General features: G+C 45.3%; 1 protein-coding gene across 2 annotated transcripts in view; it reads right to left on the bottom strand.

Moving 5' to 3' along the window:
- Positions 1 to 402: 402 nt before the first annotated feature.
- Positions 403 to 18,168, bottom strand: part of UBN2 (ubinuclein 2) — a 155,246-nt gene continuing 137,480 nt past the window's right edge. For both annotated transcript variants that reach the window (XM_069737072.1, XM_069737073.1), the window contains 3 exons: positions 17,186 to 17,426; positions 7,016 to 7,105; positions 403 to 905 (listed from right to left, as the gene is read on the bottom strand). In XM_069737072.1, coding sequence (XP_069593173.1) covers positions 856 to 905; positions 7,016 to 7,105; positions 17,186 to 17,426 — 381 coding nt within the window. In that variant the 3' untranslated portion in view covers positions 403 to 855. The remainder of the gene's footprint in view (positions 906 to 7,015; positions 7,106 to 17,185; positions 17,427 to 18,168) is intronic.

Below are 18,168 nucleotides of genomic sequence, written 5' to 3'. Positions count from 1 at the left end.
AACCGCATTACCGTGCCACGTGCACCACCTTGTAAATGATTTTACTACTTAACACTTCTTGTTTAAAGCATTATAAATTACGAGAAGAGCCATAGCAAATTTTACTATTGGCCTATTTTCCATTAAATCTTCAATTCCCCCAGCTTTGTTATCTACTGTATAAAAAGAAAAAAAAAAAAAGAGCAAAATTTCTACTTCCCACGATAATATTATTTTGAAATCTTTGTGCAATAAATTTAAAAAAGCTTTAATCCTACACGATTTTTAAAAGTTTTAACTGTTAAATAAAAAATAAGGCAATTAATTATGCTTATAGACCATTTGGAGAATAAGTCCCATTTGAATTAAATAACGATCTGTCAAATTCCACAAATGCAAGTCTCTTGACAATGGGCAAAAAGGTGTGTTTTGCATTTTATTTGTATCTACGTTTCTCGCCCACAACCTTCTTCCGCAATTCTCAGGAATATAGAATGGAATGCAAACATATCCACTTCATGTGGCTTATGCTCTATGATACCTGCAACAAAAATAAATATAAAACAATCATTTAGCCCAGTGATTATTTAAGGTTATGGAGGGAAACCTCTTCCCCATCTATCCCTCGCCCTAGAAGAAATCCTTTGTGGCTTGTTAGCACCAACTTATAGCCAGCCATGCTCATGAACATTCTCCTGCCGCCTGCCTTCGCTTGCTTTCATCCAGTATTCTTCCTGCTCTCCACAGTGCTTGGGATTAATGTAAACATAGACAGCACACGGCAGCTTTTTCTGATGACAAAGCACTTCCGGATAGGACAGTCCAAGCCAACCAGAAGAACACATTGTAAATCAACTTAGTTCCATTGATCAGTTGTCATGGGTTTTTACGTTGCAATTTAGAGTCTCCTTTACATTGAGCTGTATCTGGAAAAAACAAAAAAAATCAACAAGAACGCAAGTCAACAAGAACGGATAACAAGTTTCTCAGATGCCAATGCTAGAACTGCTGGAAAAATGCTACTACTGATGATGATGGTGACTTTAAATATTCTGAATGTGGACATACATGTATTAGAATGAAAATTGTCACAAGGCCGAAAAACAGGATAAACACATTGGGCGGTAGCCACACTTGTGGTGCACAATTTGAAAGTTCAAACGTAACATATCAAAAAGTTGATTAGCATTCACCAAGTAGTTTGATAAACCAGCTGTTTATTTTCTTTGCATAGTCAAGAAGTATACAAAAAAAAAAAAAAAAAACAATATACAGCAGGTCAGTAGCCTACAGCCGATCACGTACAGTACAGCAGGCCAGTAGCCTACAGCCGATCACGTACAGTACAGCAGGCCAGTAGCCTACAGCCGATCACGTACAGTACAGCAGGTCAGTAGCCTACAGCCGATCATGTACAGTACAGCAGGTCAGTAGCCTACAGCCGATCACGTACAGTACAGCAGGTCAGTAGCCTACAGCCGATCACGTACAGTACAGCAGGTCAGTAGCCTACAGCTGATCATATACAGTACAGCAGGTCAGTAGCCTACAGCCGATCACGTACAGTACAGCAGGCCAGTAGCCTACAGCCGATCACGTACAGTACAGCAGGTCCGTAGCCTACAGCCGATCATTTACAGTACAGCAGGTCCGTAGCCTACAGCCGATCATTTACAGTACAGCAGGTCCGTAGCCTACAGCCGATCATGTACAGTACAGCAGGTCAGTAGCCTACAGCCGATCATTTACAGTACAGCAGGTCCGTAGCCTACAGCCGATCACGTACAGTACAGCAGGCCAGTAGCCTACAGCCGATCATGTACAGTACAGCAGGTCAGTAGCCTACAGCCGATCACGTACAGTACAGCAGGCCAGTAGCCTACAGCCGATCATGTACAGTACAGCAGGTCAGTAGCCTACAGCCGATCACGTACAGTACAGCAGGTCAGTAGCCTACAGCCGATCACGTACAGTACAGCAGGTCAGTAGCCTACAGCCGATCATGTACAGTACAGCAGGTCAGTAGCCTACAGCCGATCACGTACAGTACAGCAGGTCAGTAGCCTACAGCCGATCACGTACAGTACAGCAGGTCAGTAGCCTACAGCCGATCACGTACAGTACAGCAGGTCAGTAGCCTACAGCCGATCACGTACAGTACAGCAGGCCAGTAGCCTACAGCCGATCACGTACAGTACAGCAGGTCAGTAGCCTACAGCCGATCACGTACAGTACAGCAGGCCAGTAGCCTACAGCCGATCACGTACAGTACAGCAGGTCAGTAGCCTACAGCCGATCACGTACAGTACAGCAGGTCAGTAGCCTACAGCCGATCACGTACAGTACAGCAGGTCAGTAGCCTACAGCTGATCATATACAGTACAGCAGGTCAGTAGCCTACAGCCGATCACGTACAGTACAGCAGGTCAGTAGCCTACAGCTGATCATATACAGTACAGCAGGTCAGTAGCCTACAGCTGATCATGTACAGTACAGCAGGTCAGTAGCCTACAGCCGATCATTTACAGTACAGCAGGTCAGTAGCCTACAGCCGATCATTTACAGTACAGCAGGTCAGTAGCCTACAGCCGATCATGTACAGTACAGCAGGTCAGTAGCCTACTGCCGATCACGTACAGTACAGCAGGTCAGTAGCCTACAGCCGATCATTTACAGTACAGCAGGTCAGTAGCCTACAGCCGATCATTTACAGTACAGCAGGTCAGTAGCCTACAGCCGATCATTTACAGTACAGCAGGTCAGCAGCCTACAGCCGATCATGTACAGTACAGCAGGTCAGTAGCCTACAGCCGATCACGTACGGTATAGCAGGTCAGTAGCCTACAGCCGATCATTTACAGTACAGCAGGTCACTAAGAGAGGTGTGGAAACCACAGAAAAAACGACCAATACTGGGTATATCACATATAAAGATAATTTTTATTAGTACAAATACAACAAATTTAAAAGCATACTAGTTCCTGGACAACAATGAAACATAATGAACTAATGGTGGCGGTCGCCGCAGCAAGTCGCCACTGTACAACAGGACGTGTAGACCTAAAAGACCCCAGGCTACCATATGGTAGAAACACTCATTAGTAGATACAAATACCCGTAAATAATGCAAGCTAGAAAGTTATATTGTGTGCCCGCGCTGTAAGTCAAAAGATCATGCAATAAAATGCTGTATCCAAAGTATTACCACAGTGGGTTTAATGTCCAGATGTACTATACAGCGCAGGACCACACCGTATTAACCAACCAATAAAGCAGCAAAAGAATCCGTGTAACAATGACTGCCTACCATAATATTATCTCTCTCCCATGGCCGAACACGACCATCAATCCTATCATACACTTATAACTGCCAAAAATGTAGCAAGGCGGCATGGCCATAAACACAGCTGTACGTTACCTGTAGCAGGGAGGTCAAAAAGTAGCCTAGGTCCGGTGCACACGTCCGCCCGACGCGCGTTTCGGAGCGGAAGCTCCTTCGTCAGGGGACGTCCCCTGACGAAGGAGCTTCCGCTCCGAAACGCGCGTCGGGCGGACGTGTGCACCGGACCTAGGCTACTTTTTGACCTCCCTGCTACAGGTAACGTACAGCTGTGTTTATGGCCATGCCGCCTTGCTACATTTTTGGCAGTTATAAGTGTATGATAGGATTGATGGTCGTGTTCGGCCATGGGAGAGAGATAATATTATGGTAGGCAGTCATTGTTACACGGATTCTTTTGCTGCTTTATTGGTTGGTTAATACGGTGTGGTCCTGCGCTGTATAGTACATCTGGACATTAAACCCACTGTGGTAATACTTTGGATACAGCATTTTATTGCATGATCTTTTGACTTACAGCGCGGGCACACAATATAACTTTCTAGCTTGCATTATTTACGGGTATTTGTATCTACTAATGAGTGTTTCTACCATATGGTAGCCTGGGGTCTTTTAGGTCTACACGTCCTGTTGTACAGTGGCGACTTGCTGCGGCGACCGCCACCATTAGTTCACTATGTTTCATTGTTGTCCAGGAACTAGTATGCTTTTAAATTTGTTGTATTTGTACTAATAAAAATTATCTTTATATGTGATATACCCAGTATTGGTCATTTTTTCTGTGGTTTCCACACCTCTCTTAGTGTTTGCTTTAACGACTGGGCGTAATTATATCCATTATCTGGTAACAGAGATATATACATTGGAGATTTACGTGATGTTGCCATCGAATACCTTTTATTGTTTCAGTACAGCAGGTCAGTAGCCTACAGCTGATCATATACAGTACAGCAGGTCAGTAGCCTACAGCCGATCATTTACAGTACAGCAGGCCAGCAGCCTACAGCCGATCACGTAAAGTACTGCAGGTCAGTTGCCTACAGCCGATCACGTACGGTATAGCAGGTCAGTAGCCTACAGCCGATCACGTACGGTATAGCAGGTCAGTAGCCTACAGCCGATCATTTACAGTACAGCAGGTCAGTAGCCTACAGCCGATCATTTACAGTACAGCAGGTCAGTAGCCTACAGCTGATCATATACAGTACAGCAGGTCAGTAGCCTACAGCTGATCATATACAGTACAGCAGGTCAGTAGCCTACAGCCGATCACGTACGGTATAGCAGGTCAGTAGCCTACAGCCGATCATTTACAGTACAGCAGGTCAGTAGCCTACAGCCGATCATGTACAGTACAGGTCAGTAGCCTACAGCCGATCATGTACAGTACAGCAGGTCAGTAGCCTACAGCTGATCATATACAGTACAGCAGGTCAGTAGCCTACAGCTGATCATATACAGTACAGCAGGTCAGTAGCCTACAGCCGATCACGTACGGTATAGCAGGTCAGTAGCCTACAGCCGATCATTTACAGTACAGCAGGTCAGTAGCCTACAGCCGATCATGTACAGTACAGGTCAGTAGCCTACAGCCGATCATGTACAGTACAGCAGGTCAGTAGCCTACAGCCGATCACGTACAGTAAAGCAGGTCAGTAGCCTACAGCCGATCACGTACAGTACAGGTCAGTAGCCTACAGCCGATCACGTACAGTAAAGCAGGTCAGTTGCCTACAGCCGATCACGTACAGTACAGGTCAGTAGCCTACAGGCGATCATGTACAGTACAGCAGGTCAGTAGCCTACAGGCGATCACGTACAGTACAGGTCAGTAGCCTACAGGCGATCATGTACAGTACAGCAGGTCAGTAGCCTACAGGCGATCATGTACAGTACAGCAGGTCAGTAGCCTACAGGCGATTATGTACAGCACAGCAGCCTACAGCCAATCATGTACAGTACAGCAGGTCAATAGCCTACAGGCGATCATGTACAGTACAGCAGGTCAATAGCCTACAGCTGATCATATACAGTACAGCAGGTCAGTAGCCTACAGCCGATCACGTACGGTACAGCAGGTCAGTAGCCTACAGCCGATCACGTACAGTAAAGCAGGTCAGTAGCCTACAGCCGATCACGTACAGTAAAGCAGGTCAGTAGCCTACAGCCGATCACGTACAGTACAGGTCAGTAGCCTACAGCCGATCACGTACAGTAAAGCAGGTCAGTTGCCTACAGCCGATCACGTACAGTACAGGTCAGTAGCCTACAGGCGATCATGTACAGTACAGCAGGTCAGTAGCCTACAGGCGATCATGTACAGTACAGCAGGTCAGTAGCCTACAGGCGATTATGTACAGTACAGCAGCCTACAGCCAATCATGTACAGTACAGCAGGTCAGTAGCCTACAGCCGATCACGTACAGTACAGGTCAGTAGCCTACAGGCGATCATGTACAGTACAGCAGGTCAGTAGCCTACAGGCGATCATGTACAGTACAGCAGGTCAGTAGCCTACAGGCGATTATGTACAGTACAGCAGCCTACAGCCAATCATGTACAGTACAGCAGGTCAATAGCCTACAGGCGATCATGTACAGTACAGCAGGTCAGTAGCCTACAGCCGATCATGTACAGTACAGCAGGTCAGTAGCCTACAGCCGATCACGTACAGTAAAGCAGGTCAGTAGCCTACAGCCGATCACGTACAGTACAGGTCAGTAGCCTACAGCCGATCACGTACAGTACAGGTCAGTAGCCTACAGCCGATCACGTACAGTAAAGCAGGTCAGTAGCCTACAGCCGATCACGTACAGTACAGGTCAGTAGCCTACAGCCGATCACGTACAGGTCAGTAGCCTACAGGCGATCATGTACAGTACAGCAGGTCAGTAGCCTACAGGCGATCATGTACAGTACAGCAGGTCAGTAGCCTACAGGCGATTATGTACAGTACAGCAGCCTACAGCCAATCATGTACAGTACAGCAGGTCAGTAGCCTACAGGCGATCATGTACAGTACAGCAGGTCAGTAGCCTACAGGCGATCATGTACAGTACAGCAGGTCAGTAGCCTACAGGCGATCATGTACAGTACAGCAGGTCAGTAGCCTACAGGCGATCATGTTCGGCAGGGGTGTCAAACTGCATTCCTTGAGGGCCGCAAACCATGCGTGTTTTCAAGATTTCCTTAGCATTGCACAAGGTTCTGCAATCATTATGTGTGTAGGTGATTAAATTATCACCTGTGCAATACAAGGAAATCCTGAAAACATGACCTGTTTGCAGCCCTCGAGGAATGCAGTTTGACACCCCTGATGTACAGTACAGCAGGTCAGTAGCCTACAGGCGATTATGTACAGTACAGCAGGTCAGTAGCCTACAGTCGATCACGTACAGAGGTATCTAGAGAAAACGCTCTGTGCGTGTAATGGCCATAGGCTAATAACCAGCTATACATTTGTGCTTTCCATATACCTCTCAACCATGCAAAGTATGATAAAACAGCCGTTTACTTTCTATGTCGTGAGTGCAAATTACTTTTTGATATGAATGTGGAAATCTGCAGGCAGCTCCACTCAAAAGTGAGCGAGAACAGCTGGGCTATGCAAATAGAATGGACTACCAAGTCACTCTGCACAATTCAAATACAGACACTTCAGTGACAGCAAAAGTATCCCGTAATAGTATCCCTTACCTGTGAACCCTTGTTGCAAGTGAGGAGGCAGAGGGGAGTGAGACATGTTAGGCGAGTGCGTAGAGGTGTTCTGAAGTCCTTTTATTAAATCTGAGAGAAATAAAAAGAAAACAGATGCAGAAAAGAGAATACAAATCAACGTTTGCTTTATGACTTATGGAACCACATATTACAAAGAAACTGTCAGCAGTGTTCTATTTTTTATCAATATACTTAAGAATTTTTGATTTATTTTTTATATTTTCTGTATCATATACAGGACATAGAAAATAGATTTAAAAAAAAAAAATCAGATCTTTCAGCTGATTCTTATTTTGTAGACCACTTCAATAGTCATCCCACCATCATTACAGGCATGATTACAATATGGATAATACAGGACGACACTATTTACGATGAGTGATGGTCACTGCTCACCTCCCCCTCCCCGTAGTGACCTCTGCTAATTATAGAGCATCCAAAATGGAAGTTTAATGGTCACAAAATGGTGTTTAAAATCTTAGAAGCAGCGAACAATTAATTACAAAGTTGCTTATGCTTGCATAAGTACACATCTGGAAAATCAGATTTTTTTTTTTCTTCATTATAATGCAATTCTTTGTGCGGATTCTGCTGCGGTTTATACCTGCTCCATAATAGGAAACCGCAGGTGGAATCCGCACACAATTCCACAACATGTGCACATACCCTAAAGGGAATCTGACAACAGGTTTTTGCCATGTAATCTGAGTGTGACATGATGTAGAGGCAGAGACCCTGATTCCAGCAATGTGTCACTTATTGGTCTGCTTGCTGTCATTTTGATACAAATCACTGTTTTATCTGCTGCAGATCTAGAAGTTCTCTGAATACTGAGCTCTGTATATCGCCGTCTGCACCACTGATGGGCTGCTTTCTGTGTACATTGAGTATAGCCAGAGAGATGCCAATTCTCCTAAAACAGGCCTCGGCTTCTGCCATGGCGGGGCCTGGCAATCCACTTCACAACAGACTTCCCTTATTGTGAAGCTGCAATCAATAAAGATGACACCATAACAAGGATTAACAGTCGGGTTCAGAGTTTACCCTAAACCCTGCCACTGCTGGGGGTAGCAACAATCAAACAACCCATGACTGTTGAGGGAATTGCATGGCTACAGATGATGTGTGCTCACAATCACAAGATTGTAAATGAATGATAAAAGCTAAATATCTCCCAGTGACACACACTAAATGATAGACGTTGCCAAACTTCTGTAGACCATAAATAAGCGTCATCATAAACAGAGGCCCATTCTAAATGGGGCTTCTGTAATTATAGTTGCCCTCATCTTTTTTAATGTCAGGGGCAGTAAATACTCTGATCAAGACAAAGACAAGGAAAGTGTGATAAATCTGACAATAACGAAAACATACAAGTTTAGCTCATTAGATCTTGCGGACAATGTGTTTGAGCCATCAGTATATCCAGCATTTCCCAAACTAAAGGGGTATTCCACAACTAGGACAACCCCTTCTTGATCAAAATGTTTGGCCCCCATAAAATAATAAAGCCTAGACTCTCCTCCAATGCCAGCGCCGTTCATGTGGTGTTGGCACTCGCGGTCCCGGGGCTCCCTTGCGGTGTTATGACACTGGCGTCACTGTCTCCGCCTTTGGACAAATCGATCATGAAGAGGAAGTCCGGGCTGCAGCGGATCTCTGATTTCATGTTCGATTTGTCCGAACGAGCAGACGGCGATGCCAGGGGTGATTGGGCACCAAAGTGACAACACAATTAACAATTTGCCAGACGCAATTAATCCCTAACTAAAGACTATAGTAAAATATAACTTAATCAAAACTATTAAAGGACCATTTAAAAATTTCTAAGTTAGTATGTATCCATGACCAGGATATTAACCCCTTCATGACCAGGGGATTTTTCGTTTTTCCGTGTTCGTTTTTCGCTCCCCTCCTTCCCAGAGCCATAACTTTTTTATTTTTCCGTCAATTTGGCCATGTGAGGGCTTATTTTTTGCGGGACGAGTTGTACTTTTGAACGACATCATTGGTTTTAGCATGTCGTGTACTAGAAAACGGGAAAAAAATTCCAAGTGCGGTGAAATTGCAAAAAAAGTGCAATCCCACATTGGTTTTTTGTTTGGCTTTTTTGCTAGGTTCACTAAATGCTAAAAATGACCTGCCATTATGATTCTCCAGGTCATTACGAGTTCATAGACACCAAACATGACTAGGTTATTTTTTATCTAAGTGGTGAAAAAAAATTCCAAACTTTGCAAAAAAAAAAAAAAAAATTGCGCCATTTTCCGATACTCGTAGCGTCTCCATTTTTCGTGATCTGTGGTCGGTTGAGGGCTTATTTTTTGCGTGCCGAGATGACGTTTTTAATGATCGTATCTGCACCGAAATGCTTTCTTTTGATCGCCCGTTATTGCATTTTAATGCAATGTCGCGGCGACCAAAAAAACGTAATTCTGGCGTTTCGAGTTTTTTTCCCGCTGCGCTGTTTAGCGATCAGGTTAATACTTTTTTTTATTTGATAGATCGGGCAATTCTGAGCGCGGCGATACCAAATATGCGTAGATTTGATATTTTTTTTTATTGATTTATTTTGATTGGGGCGAAAGGGGGGTGATTTAAACTTTTATGTTTTTTTTATTTTTTTCACATTTTTTTAAACTTTTTTTTTTAACTTTTGCCATGCTTCAATAGCCTCCATGGGAGGCTAGAAGCAGGGACAGCACGATCGGCTCTGCTACATAGCAGCGATTTGCTGATCGCTGCTATGTAGCAGAATTGCACGTGTGCTGTGAGCGCCGACCACAGGGTGGTGCTCACAGCGACGGGCAATCAGTAACCATAGAGGTCTCAAGGACCTCTATGGCTACAATGGAGACGCATCGCCGACCCCCGGACATGTGACGGGGGTCGGCGATGACGTCATTTCCGGCCGCCCGGCCGGAAGTTAAATGCCGCTGTCTGCGTTTGACAGCGGCATTTAACTAGTTAATAGGTGCGGGCAGATCGCGATTCTGCCCGCGCCTATTACGGGCACATGTCAGCTGTTCAAAACAGCTGACATGTCCCGGCTTTGGTGCGGGCTCACCGCGGAGCCCTGCATCAAAGCAGGGGAGCCGGCATCGGACGGTATAGTACGTCCGATGCCGGTAAGGGGTTAAGTAAAGCAGAAAACGGAGGAAATCCAGATTCCAAATTTTTTTTAAATTTATTGAGAATAAAAAAGTATGTCTGTGACGGGGTGTACGGCAGAGCAAGAAGGGACAACAGGCCGAGGGATGATTCAACAGATTTATTATCAAGAACGCTGGAACAACACATGCAGGTAGATCTACAGAGTCCACAATTAGTCCAACAGAACAGGTTCGGGGCACCTCCCGATAATCCTTGTGCCAGCTAACAAAGCAATAGTCCACACGAGTCCAAGGGATCCCAAAACAATCCCACGAGCGTCGAGATATGTCCTCAGCTCAAGTCTCGACCCATTCGCTTCCGCAGTCACAGATGGACATGGGGTCTTGCCTCAGCTAAGAATCCCCACTCCTTCTCCTTCAAGGATCAACTCACATCTGATCTCAAAATAAGAATGGATTGTCTGAGCTCCTGGGATCCGCCCATGAAGGGGGTAGGGGTTACACCTTCTATTCAATGGTTGGGTCCACCAGAAGATTCTAGACTGGTGGGCTCCAGGCAGTCTATGTAATATGTACATTTGACTAGCCACCTGCTGTGAGGAAGAATGGCTATTCCTCCACTAGTGATGTTGACAAAGCTTAATTACATTAGAGCTTAGGGCTGCAAGTATTGGGGGAAGGAGACATTGTTACAGGTGAACTCCCAGCCAAGAAAATACATAAATTACAGCTAATAGAAACCAGAGAACAGTTACATACATCAAATGGCATATTATTCAAATACAGGACAGGGCAAAAGTACATATCATGACAATCCCTTCCCCTCCCAATTTGTGTACGTACCAGGGACCTCTACAGGTCGCTGGTTAAGTACACACAGGCAGAGCGTAACTTACATGTGGCTTCATGCAGCCACGAATTGGCATCGTAGCTCTCCCACATCATTGCCCAGGAGAACATCTGCAGGCAGACCACCCATCACCCCAACCACACATCGCCTGACCCCAAAACCAAAGTTCAGATCCACAGTGGCTGTGGGAATAGTCCTCCATTGTCCACCAGCCAGTTCAATGACAATCCCAGGTCCTCGATGGATTGCCTCAGGCCGAACCACTCGGGGATCAGCCAGTGTGAGGAAAGCCCCTGAGTCACAAAATCCAATAAGTCTCTGTCCATCCAGCACGACCTCCTGCAAGTGCTTACCTCGATGAGCAGAAGTCGTCATAGCTGCAGGTCGCACACCATAAACTCCTAGTGGTGCAACATGGGTGGGTGAGGCACTAGGCCAGTCCTCACGTAGTGGTGACACGTCGTCCTCCATGGCACTTGGGTGTACATAATTAATAATAGAGGGGCGCCAGGGAGTCTGTGGGATTGACTTTGTACCATGGGTAAGCATTAACTTTTACACCGATGCACTTCATGACCATTTACAGCGGTACTTGCATCCATATAATTTGGCTATGGACTGTGTTATACATTGGGCCCTTTGATTTGTGCTAAATCGGTATGAATATGATATCATGCGCCATGGTTTAATACACATTTTTCCCATGAATTCCCTGTCACATCACTAGTCTATTCCTTGTTTTATCTCCTGTGCACACTGCATTGTGCGGATATGGTGTAATTTTTGTGTGTTTCTTTGTATATGTTCAATAAATTCAAGTATTTTTATAATGATCAGTGAGATTTTGTGCTTACTCCATTTTGTTTGTTTGGACTCTTCAGGGAGTATTCTCACACATAATAACTATGTTGACTTTGATGGAGGGGTACTACTGATTCACTCCTGGCCACAGTGTAATTCTGCTGTCTATGACCTATCATATAAATAATTAATAATACGACTGGGTACAGGATTAGTCCTCATTTGAACAGCTGGGCACTTGAAGTAAAACTGCTCTTTTAGGATAACCTGGAGGAAGGTCTCCCAGGTTAAGGGCTCCTCTGCCTCCAGCCAGCGATGACATTTGTTTGAGTCTGTGGGCATACATCTTGAAAGACACTTCCTCATCACAGGCTAAAGTACGGAACTGAGTCCTGTAAGTGTCTGGGGTAACAGCATAATGTTCTAGAATAGTCCGTTTAATCTCCGCATACTCACAGTTCCCCTGAGAGTCCATAGCTCTATAGGCTGCGGCAGCTCCACCCTCTAAGAGCCCCACCAGATGTCGGACTCGGTCCCTTTCCGGGACTTCCATTAATCGACACTGATGCTCAAAGTCCTGGAAGAAGCCCTCAATGTCGCCTGCAGCCTCATTAAAGGGCTTGAAGTCTTTGCGGGACACTCTGGGGAGTTCCCTCATGGTGGGTGCTGGGGTTAGAGTCTGTCTGGAGCTTCTAGCTGCTTCCAAAGCGATCTGCCTCTCCAGCAATGCCATCTCCTGAGCTCTGTCCTCGGCTCTGTGAATGGCCTCCCTCTCCCCGTCTCTGTGAATGGCCTCCCTCTCCTCGGCTCTGTGAATGGCCTCCCTCTCCTGAGCTCTGTGAATGGCCTCCCTCTTATCGTCCATGGTGGCCTCTTCTCCCAGCAATGCCAACTCCTCCTCGTACCACACAACCCACTGACTTTTTTGGGTATTTACCTCCGGCTGCAGTCTTTCCTCCATTTGCTGTGAGGATCTTTCCTCAGCGTCATCTTGCAGGCGAACTCCTTCCAAAGCCTCAATAAGCTGCTCCTTGGAGAGTCCCTTAAAACGGACTCCTACTTCACGGGCCTTTGATTGTAGGCTCCCCAAAGTCCAGGTCTTGTACTCTGCGGTGTTGGTTCCTGATGTTGGGCCATTGTCCTCCATTCCTTCTGCTCTGGTCCCACTGCTTGCCACCAGTTTGTGACAGGGTGTACGGCAGAGCAAGAAGGGACAACAGGCCAAAGGAGGATTCCACAGATTTATTATCAAGAACGCTGGAACAAGACATGCAGGTAGATCTACAGAGTCCACAATTAGTCCAACAGAACAGGTTCGGGGGCACCTCCAGATAATCCTTGTGCCAGCTAACAAAGCAATAGTCCACACGAGTCCAAGGGATCCCAAAACAATCCCACGAGCGACGAGATATGTCCTCAGCTCAAGTCTCGACCCATTCGCTTCCGCAGTCACAGATGGACATGGAGTCTTGCCTCAGCTAAGAATCCCCACTCCTTCTCCTTCAAGGATCAACTCACATCTGATCTCAAAATAAGAATGGATTGTCTGAGCTCCTGGGATCCGCCCATGAAGGGGGTAGGGGTTACACCTTCTATTCAATGGTTGGGTCCACCAGAAGATTCTAGACTGGTGGGCTCCAGGCAGTCTATGTAATATGTACATTTGACTAGCCACCTGCTGTGAGGAAGAATGGCTATTCCTCCACTAGTGATGTTGACAAAGCTTAATTACATTAGAGCTTAGGGCTGCAAGTATTGGGGGAAGGAGACATTGTTACAGGTGAACTCCCAGCCAAGAAAATACATAAATTACAGCTAATAGAAACCAGAGAACAGTTACATACATCAAATGGCATATTATTCAAATACAGGACAGGGCAAAAGTGCATATCATGACAATGTCCAGTCGAATGAAATCACATATTAGTGAGTAACGGATAACATGTTTCAAACAGTAACTTGTTCTTAGAGAAACAATATGTTATTGTTCGAAACTCGTTATCCGTTACTCAATAATGTGTGATTTCATTCGACTGGACATACTTTTTTATTCTCAATAAATGTGGAATTTTTTGGGAAGCTAGATTTCCTAATTTTTCTGCTTCATTTGTTCCATGTGATGACTATACGTGCTTCCCCACAACACATGTCTAAGGCTAGTTTCACACAAGCGTTTTGAGGAGCTGCGGACTTCCTCAGTGAAGCCCCACCCTCCGCCGCTAGCTCCGCCTACTTCTGCATGGTGCCTGCATACCTATCTCTAACATTAGGTACGCAGGTCATGCCGCTGTATGCGGATGCTCTCGTATGCGTCGTTTTGACAATATGGAGAAAAAAAAATTGCTACAAGCTGCGTCCTACGCTGGTCGCCGCATCATCAAAACGATGCATACGAGAGCATCCGCATACAGCGGCACGACCTGCGTACCTAATGTTAAAGATAGGTATGCAGGCAGCATGCAGAAGTAGGCGGAGCTAGCGGCGGTGGTGCGGCCGAGGGCGGGGCTTCACGGAGGAAGTCCGCAACTACTCAAAATGCTAATGTGAAACCGGCCTAACAGGTGAGCTGTCTTTTTTTTTTTTAAACTCCTGTTCTGTCCATATTATTAAGTAGACCTATCTATGCCATTGAGGGTTATATGCCTAGTCTTACTCAGAATGTGTTTTTAGGGAAAGAGATAAATTGGTGCGGCCGCTACCACTATTCTCATTATGAAATGTCCCATAGACAACAGACTAGCTACTAAAAGAACTCCTAGGCCTCCCCAACACAGTTCACCAGCTAGCTATACTGGCTTCATGAGGGTGTGAGGCTGAAATGAGAAAGTACATGGGTTACTGGATCTTTTAAACCAGGGGTGTGGAATCTTTTTTCTGCCAAGGGCCATTTGGATATTTATACCATCCTTCGGGGCCGTACTCCGCCCACAAAGTAGATCCTGACTCGGGCACTGATTTCAGGACGTAATCATTCATTGCATGCCCTTCAGTGTTCAGTAGTGAACACTGTGTGCAAACAGAGCAAGAAGAAACTAATGAGCTGCTGGAAATCAAAATACAGCTGCCTGCCCAAGAAATCGGTCCCTGAGAATCTGCCCGGGGGGCCTGATAAAGAGTCATCAAAGGCCGTAAATGGCCCGGGGGGCCTGAGCTTCCCCACCAGTTTTAAAAGATTTGGTCTGGTGTCAGAGACAAACAAAGGTCAACAAATCAGAGCACTCTAAAGCCCCCGTCACACATAGCGAGATCGCTGCTGAGTCACAAGTTTTGTGATGCAACAGCGACCTCAGTAGCGATCTCGCTATGTGTGACACGTAGCAGCGACCAGGCCCCTGCTGTGAGATCGCTGGTCATGTCGGAATGGCCTGGACCGTTTTTTGATCGTTGAGGTCCCGCTGGGTAGCACACATCGCTGTGTTTGACACCTTACCAACGACCTCGTTGACAGGACGTCCCATTGAATCGTCATGAAATAGCATCGTTGTACAGGTCGCTACAGGTCGCCGCATCGCTGCTGCGTCGTTGGGGAGATCACACTGTGTGACATCTCACCAGCGACCACATAGCGACGCAGCAACGATCCCTGACAGGTCGTATCGTTGTCGGGATTGCTTAAGCGTCGCTATGTGTGACGGGGCCTTAACCATTAGGCCAATCAGCTCATTTTACTCTATACACTGAGGTCAGACAATGCAATAAAATCCCTGTTTTATCAATAAGGCTAGGTTCAGATTGCGTTAGAGCAATCCGTTTAGCGACTAGCGCTAGCGGATTGCGCTAACGCAATGTTTTAAAAGGGGTCGCGTTAAACGTCCCCGCTCTCGCAGATCAGAGATCTGCGAGAGCGGGGAACGGACCTCGGGCGCGCCTCGGACGCTGCAAGCAGCGTCCGCGGCGCGCCACAAAACACCGGCACATCGCTAGCGCGTGCCGAAAATGGCACGCGCTAGTGATGCGCGTTCCCATTGCTGTTAATGGGCGCGCTAACGGACGCGTTGCACGGTGTTAATTTCGCCGTGCAACGCTGTCAGTTAGTTAGCGTGGTCCCATTAACGCAATGGGAACCTAGCTTTAGAACACACATATCACTGTAGGTAGTGTCACTAAGTGTCTCAATGAATTAGTGATTGTATTTGGAGTACATATAACTTACTGGCTGTTCGGGGACCGACTATACCTATGCACCGTCTCCTGATCAGTTTCGGGTGCCCACTGTTTGCGCACACCCACCGTACACTCCAATCACCATATTCTCCATGGTATTCAATGACCTTTTAGGTCTATAAAGTAAGCCGTGATTGGCCGAATGGTTAGAGTGCTCAGATTTGTTGACTTTTGTTTGTCTATGATTGATGACGTCAGACCAATTAGACTGACAACACTGCACGCGAGCCCCAGGGAGAAAGACTGAAGACACCACTGGAATAGTGCCGGCATGGGAGGGGAGTATAGGTTTTAATATTTTATCAGGGCCAAACGTGGGGTATGACAAGAAGTTGCCCAAGTAGTGGACAACTTCTTTAAGGATGTACGAGATTGCATGGGCATATAGTGAAACGCCAACCATAGGTAGATTACAAAAAAAAAAAAAAATTATAAACACCCACACAGGATTGTGTATTTTTTGTGGGACAACTCTTTAAAAAAAAAAAAAAAAAAGCACAGCTACTCTTGTTCTGTTGGAAGACAGAAAATGGTATACTGCCAAATACCTGCCCACTTGAATGGATGCCAACTAACCCTCTGACATCCATTCTGTGAAAGGAACCCTAAGGATACACTGGATTCTATAACAAGCCCTTAAATTTTGTTTAATAAGTACCGTAGATACGCCCATGACATGAAGATATAGAGGGTTATCTCAAGTTATAGTGTAACCATCATTTTCCTTTTTTCCCCCAAAATTCATAGTACAGGTACAAATAAAACTTTATATTTTATTAGAGAAATCTGCTTTCTTCATGAACTGATCATTCCTTTTCAATTTACAGGTAAAATCTATTTTCCGCGATTACAGACGTTCCCATTACTGAGAAAGGAGATGGCAGTTGGTGCTTATAAAGTTCTGTGGAGAATTGGAACCATCATTTCAGGAATATTTTTTGCAGAATATCCGTCTGCCTCCATCTCGTTCCTCCTCGCCACTACGTTTTGAAAGCAGCAACCATCATCTATCTCAGTAATGGGAAAATGTGTCTTCACTGAAAACAGATTTTACCTATGAATTCAGAGTGAAAGATCAGACTTGGAGGAACAAGAAGCAGAATTCTCTGATTTTCATGCGTACTATTGATTTCTGAAATTCTTAAAATGATGCTTATTTGTCACTTTACTGCATGTTTAAAAATATACAATCTGATAAAGTATTAAGAATAGAAGTCTTACTCTGTGCGAGTGTGTGGTGGAAAGCTGCTGAGGTAGAACCTGGAGATGTTACCGCACCAGCAGTGTCACTCCCAAAGTTGAGAAGCTCCAATGGAAACTGGAATGGCATGGTGACTGGTACCAGTCCGCTCAACATGCCAAATGGACTAAGTGGGGTTGTCACATTTGGGTTTGTTACAGAAAGTGGTGATGCCATGAGTGTCAACGGTGCTGTATTTGCAAGTAGAGATGCTGCAGCAGACTGTAAAAAAAAAAAAAAAAAAAATATATATATATATATATATATATATATATATATATATATATATATATATATAAAATGTGAAAATTGGAGATAAAAGTAACCAAAGACAACAAAAGTCTAATACACAAAACAGTACAGCTGATAAAGTAACAGTTGAAGTCATCAGTGTTAGATCACAGTGCGATATACTGGTTATCTGGGTCTGGTACCCCTGCTGGAACCCCTAGACGGTTATGGTGTGGAGTGCATGACATTACATAGTTACATAGTTATTAAGGTTGAAGTAAGACTTTAAGTCCATCTAGTTCAACCCATAGCCTAACCTAACTTGCCCTAACATGTTGATCCAGAGGAAGGCAAAAAAAACCCCATGTGTGGTAAGCTCCACCTTGGGGAAAAAAATTCCTTCCCGGCTCCACATACGGCAATCAGACTAGCTCCCTGGATCAACGCCCTATCAAGGAATCTAGTGTATATACCCTGTAACATTATACTTTTCCAGAAATGTATCCAGTCCCCTCTTAAATTTAAGTAATGAATCCCTCATTACAACATCATACGGCAGAGAGTTCCATAGTCTCACTGGCAGCAGCTATGTAATAGCAGTCATGACGTCACCGCTGCAGTCCATCAACAAGCCCAGGGGCAGGCGGAGAGGCAGTGCTGGACTTGCAATGGGTGACTATTTTATCCATGAAGCCTTACAAAACAATTACCACTACTAAAATTTGCACATGTA

The sequence above is a fragment of the Ranitomeya imitator genome, chromosome 8, assembly GCF_032444005.1.
Source record: "Ranitomeya imitator isolate aRanImi1 chromosome 8, aRanImi1.pri, whole genome shotgun sequence".
NCBI classification, from domain to species: Eukaryota; Metazoa; Chordata; class Amphibia; order Anura; family Dendrobatidae; genus Ranitomeya; species Ranitomeya imitator.
Note: the sequence above shows the minus strand (reverse complement) of the source record. Positions and strands in the feature narration are given on the sequence as shown.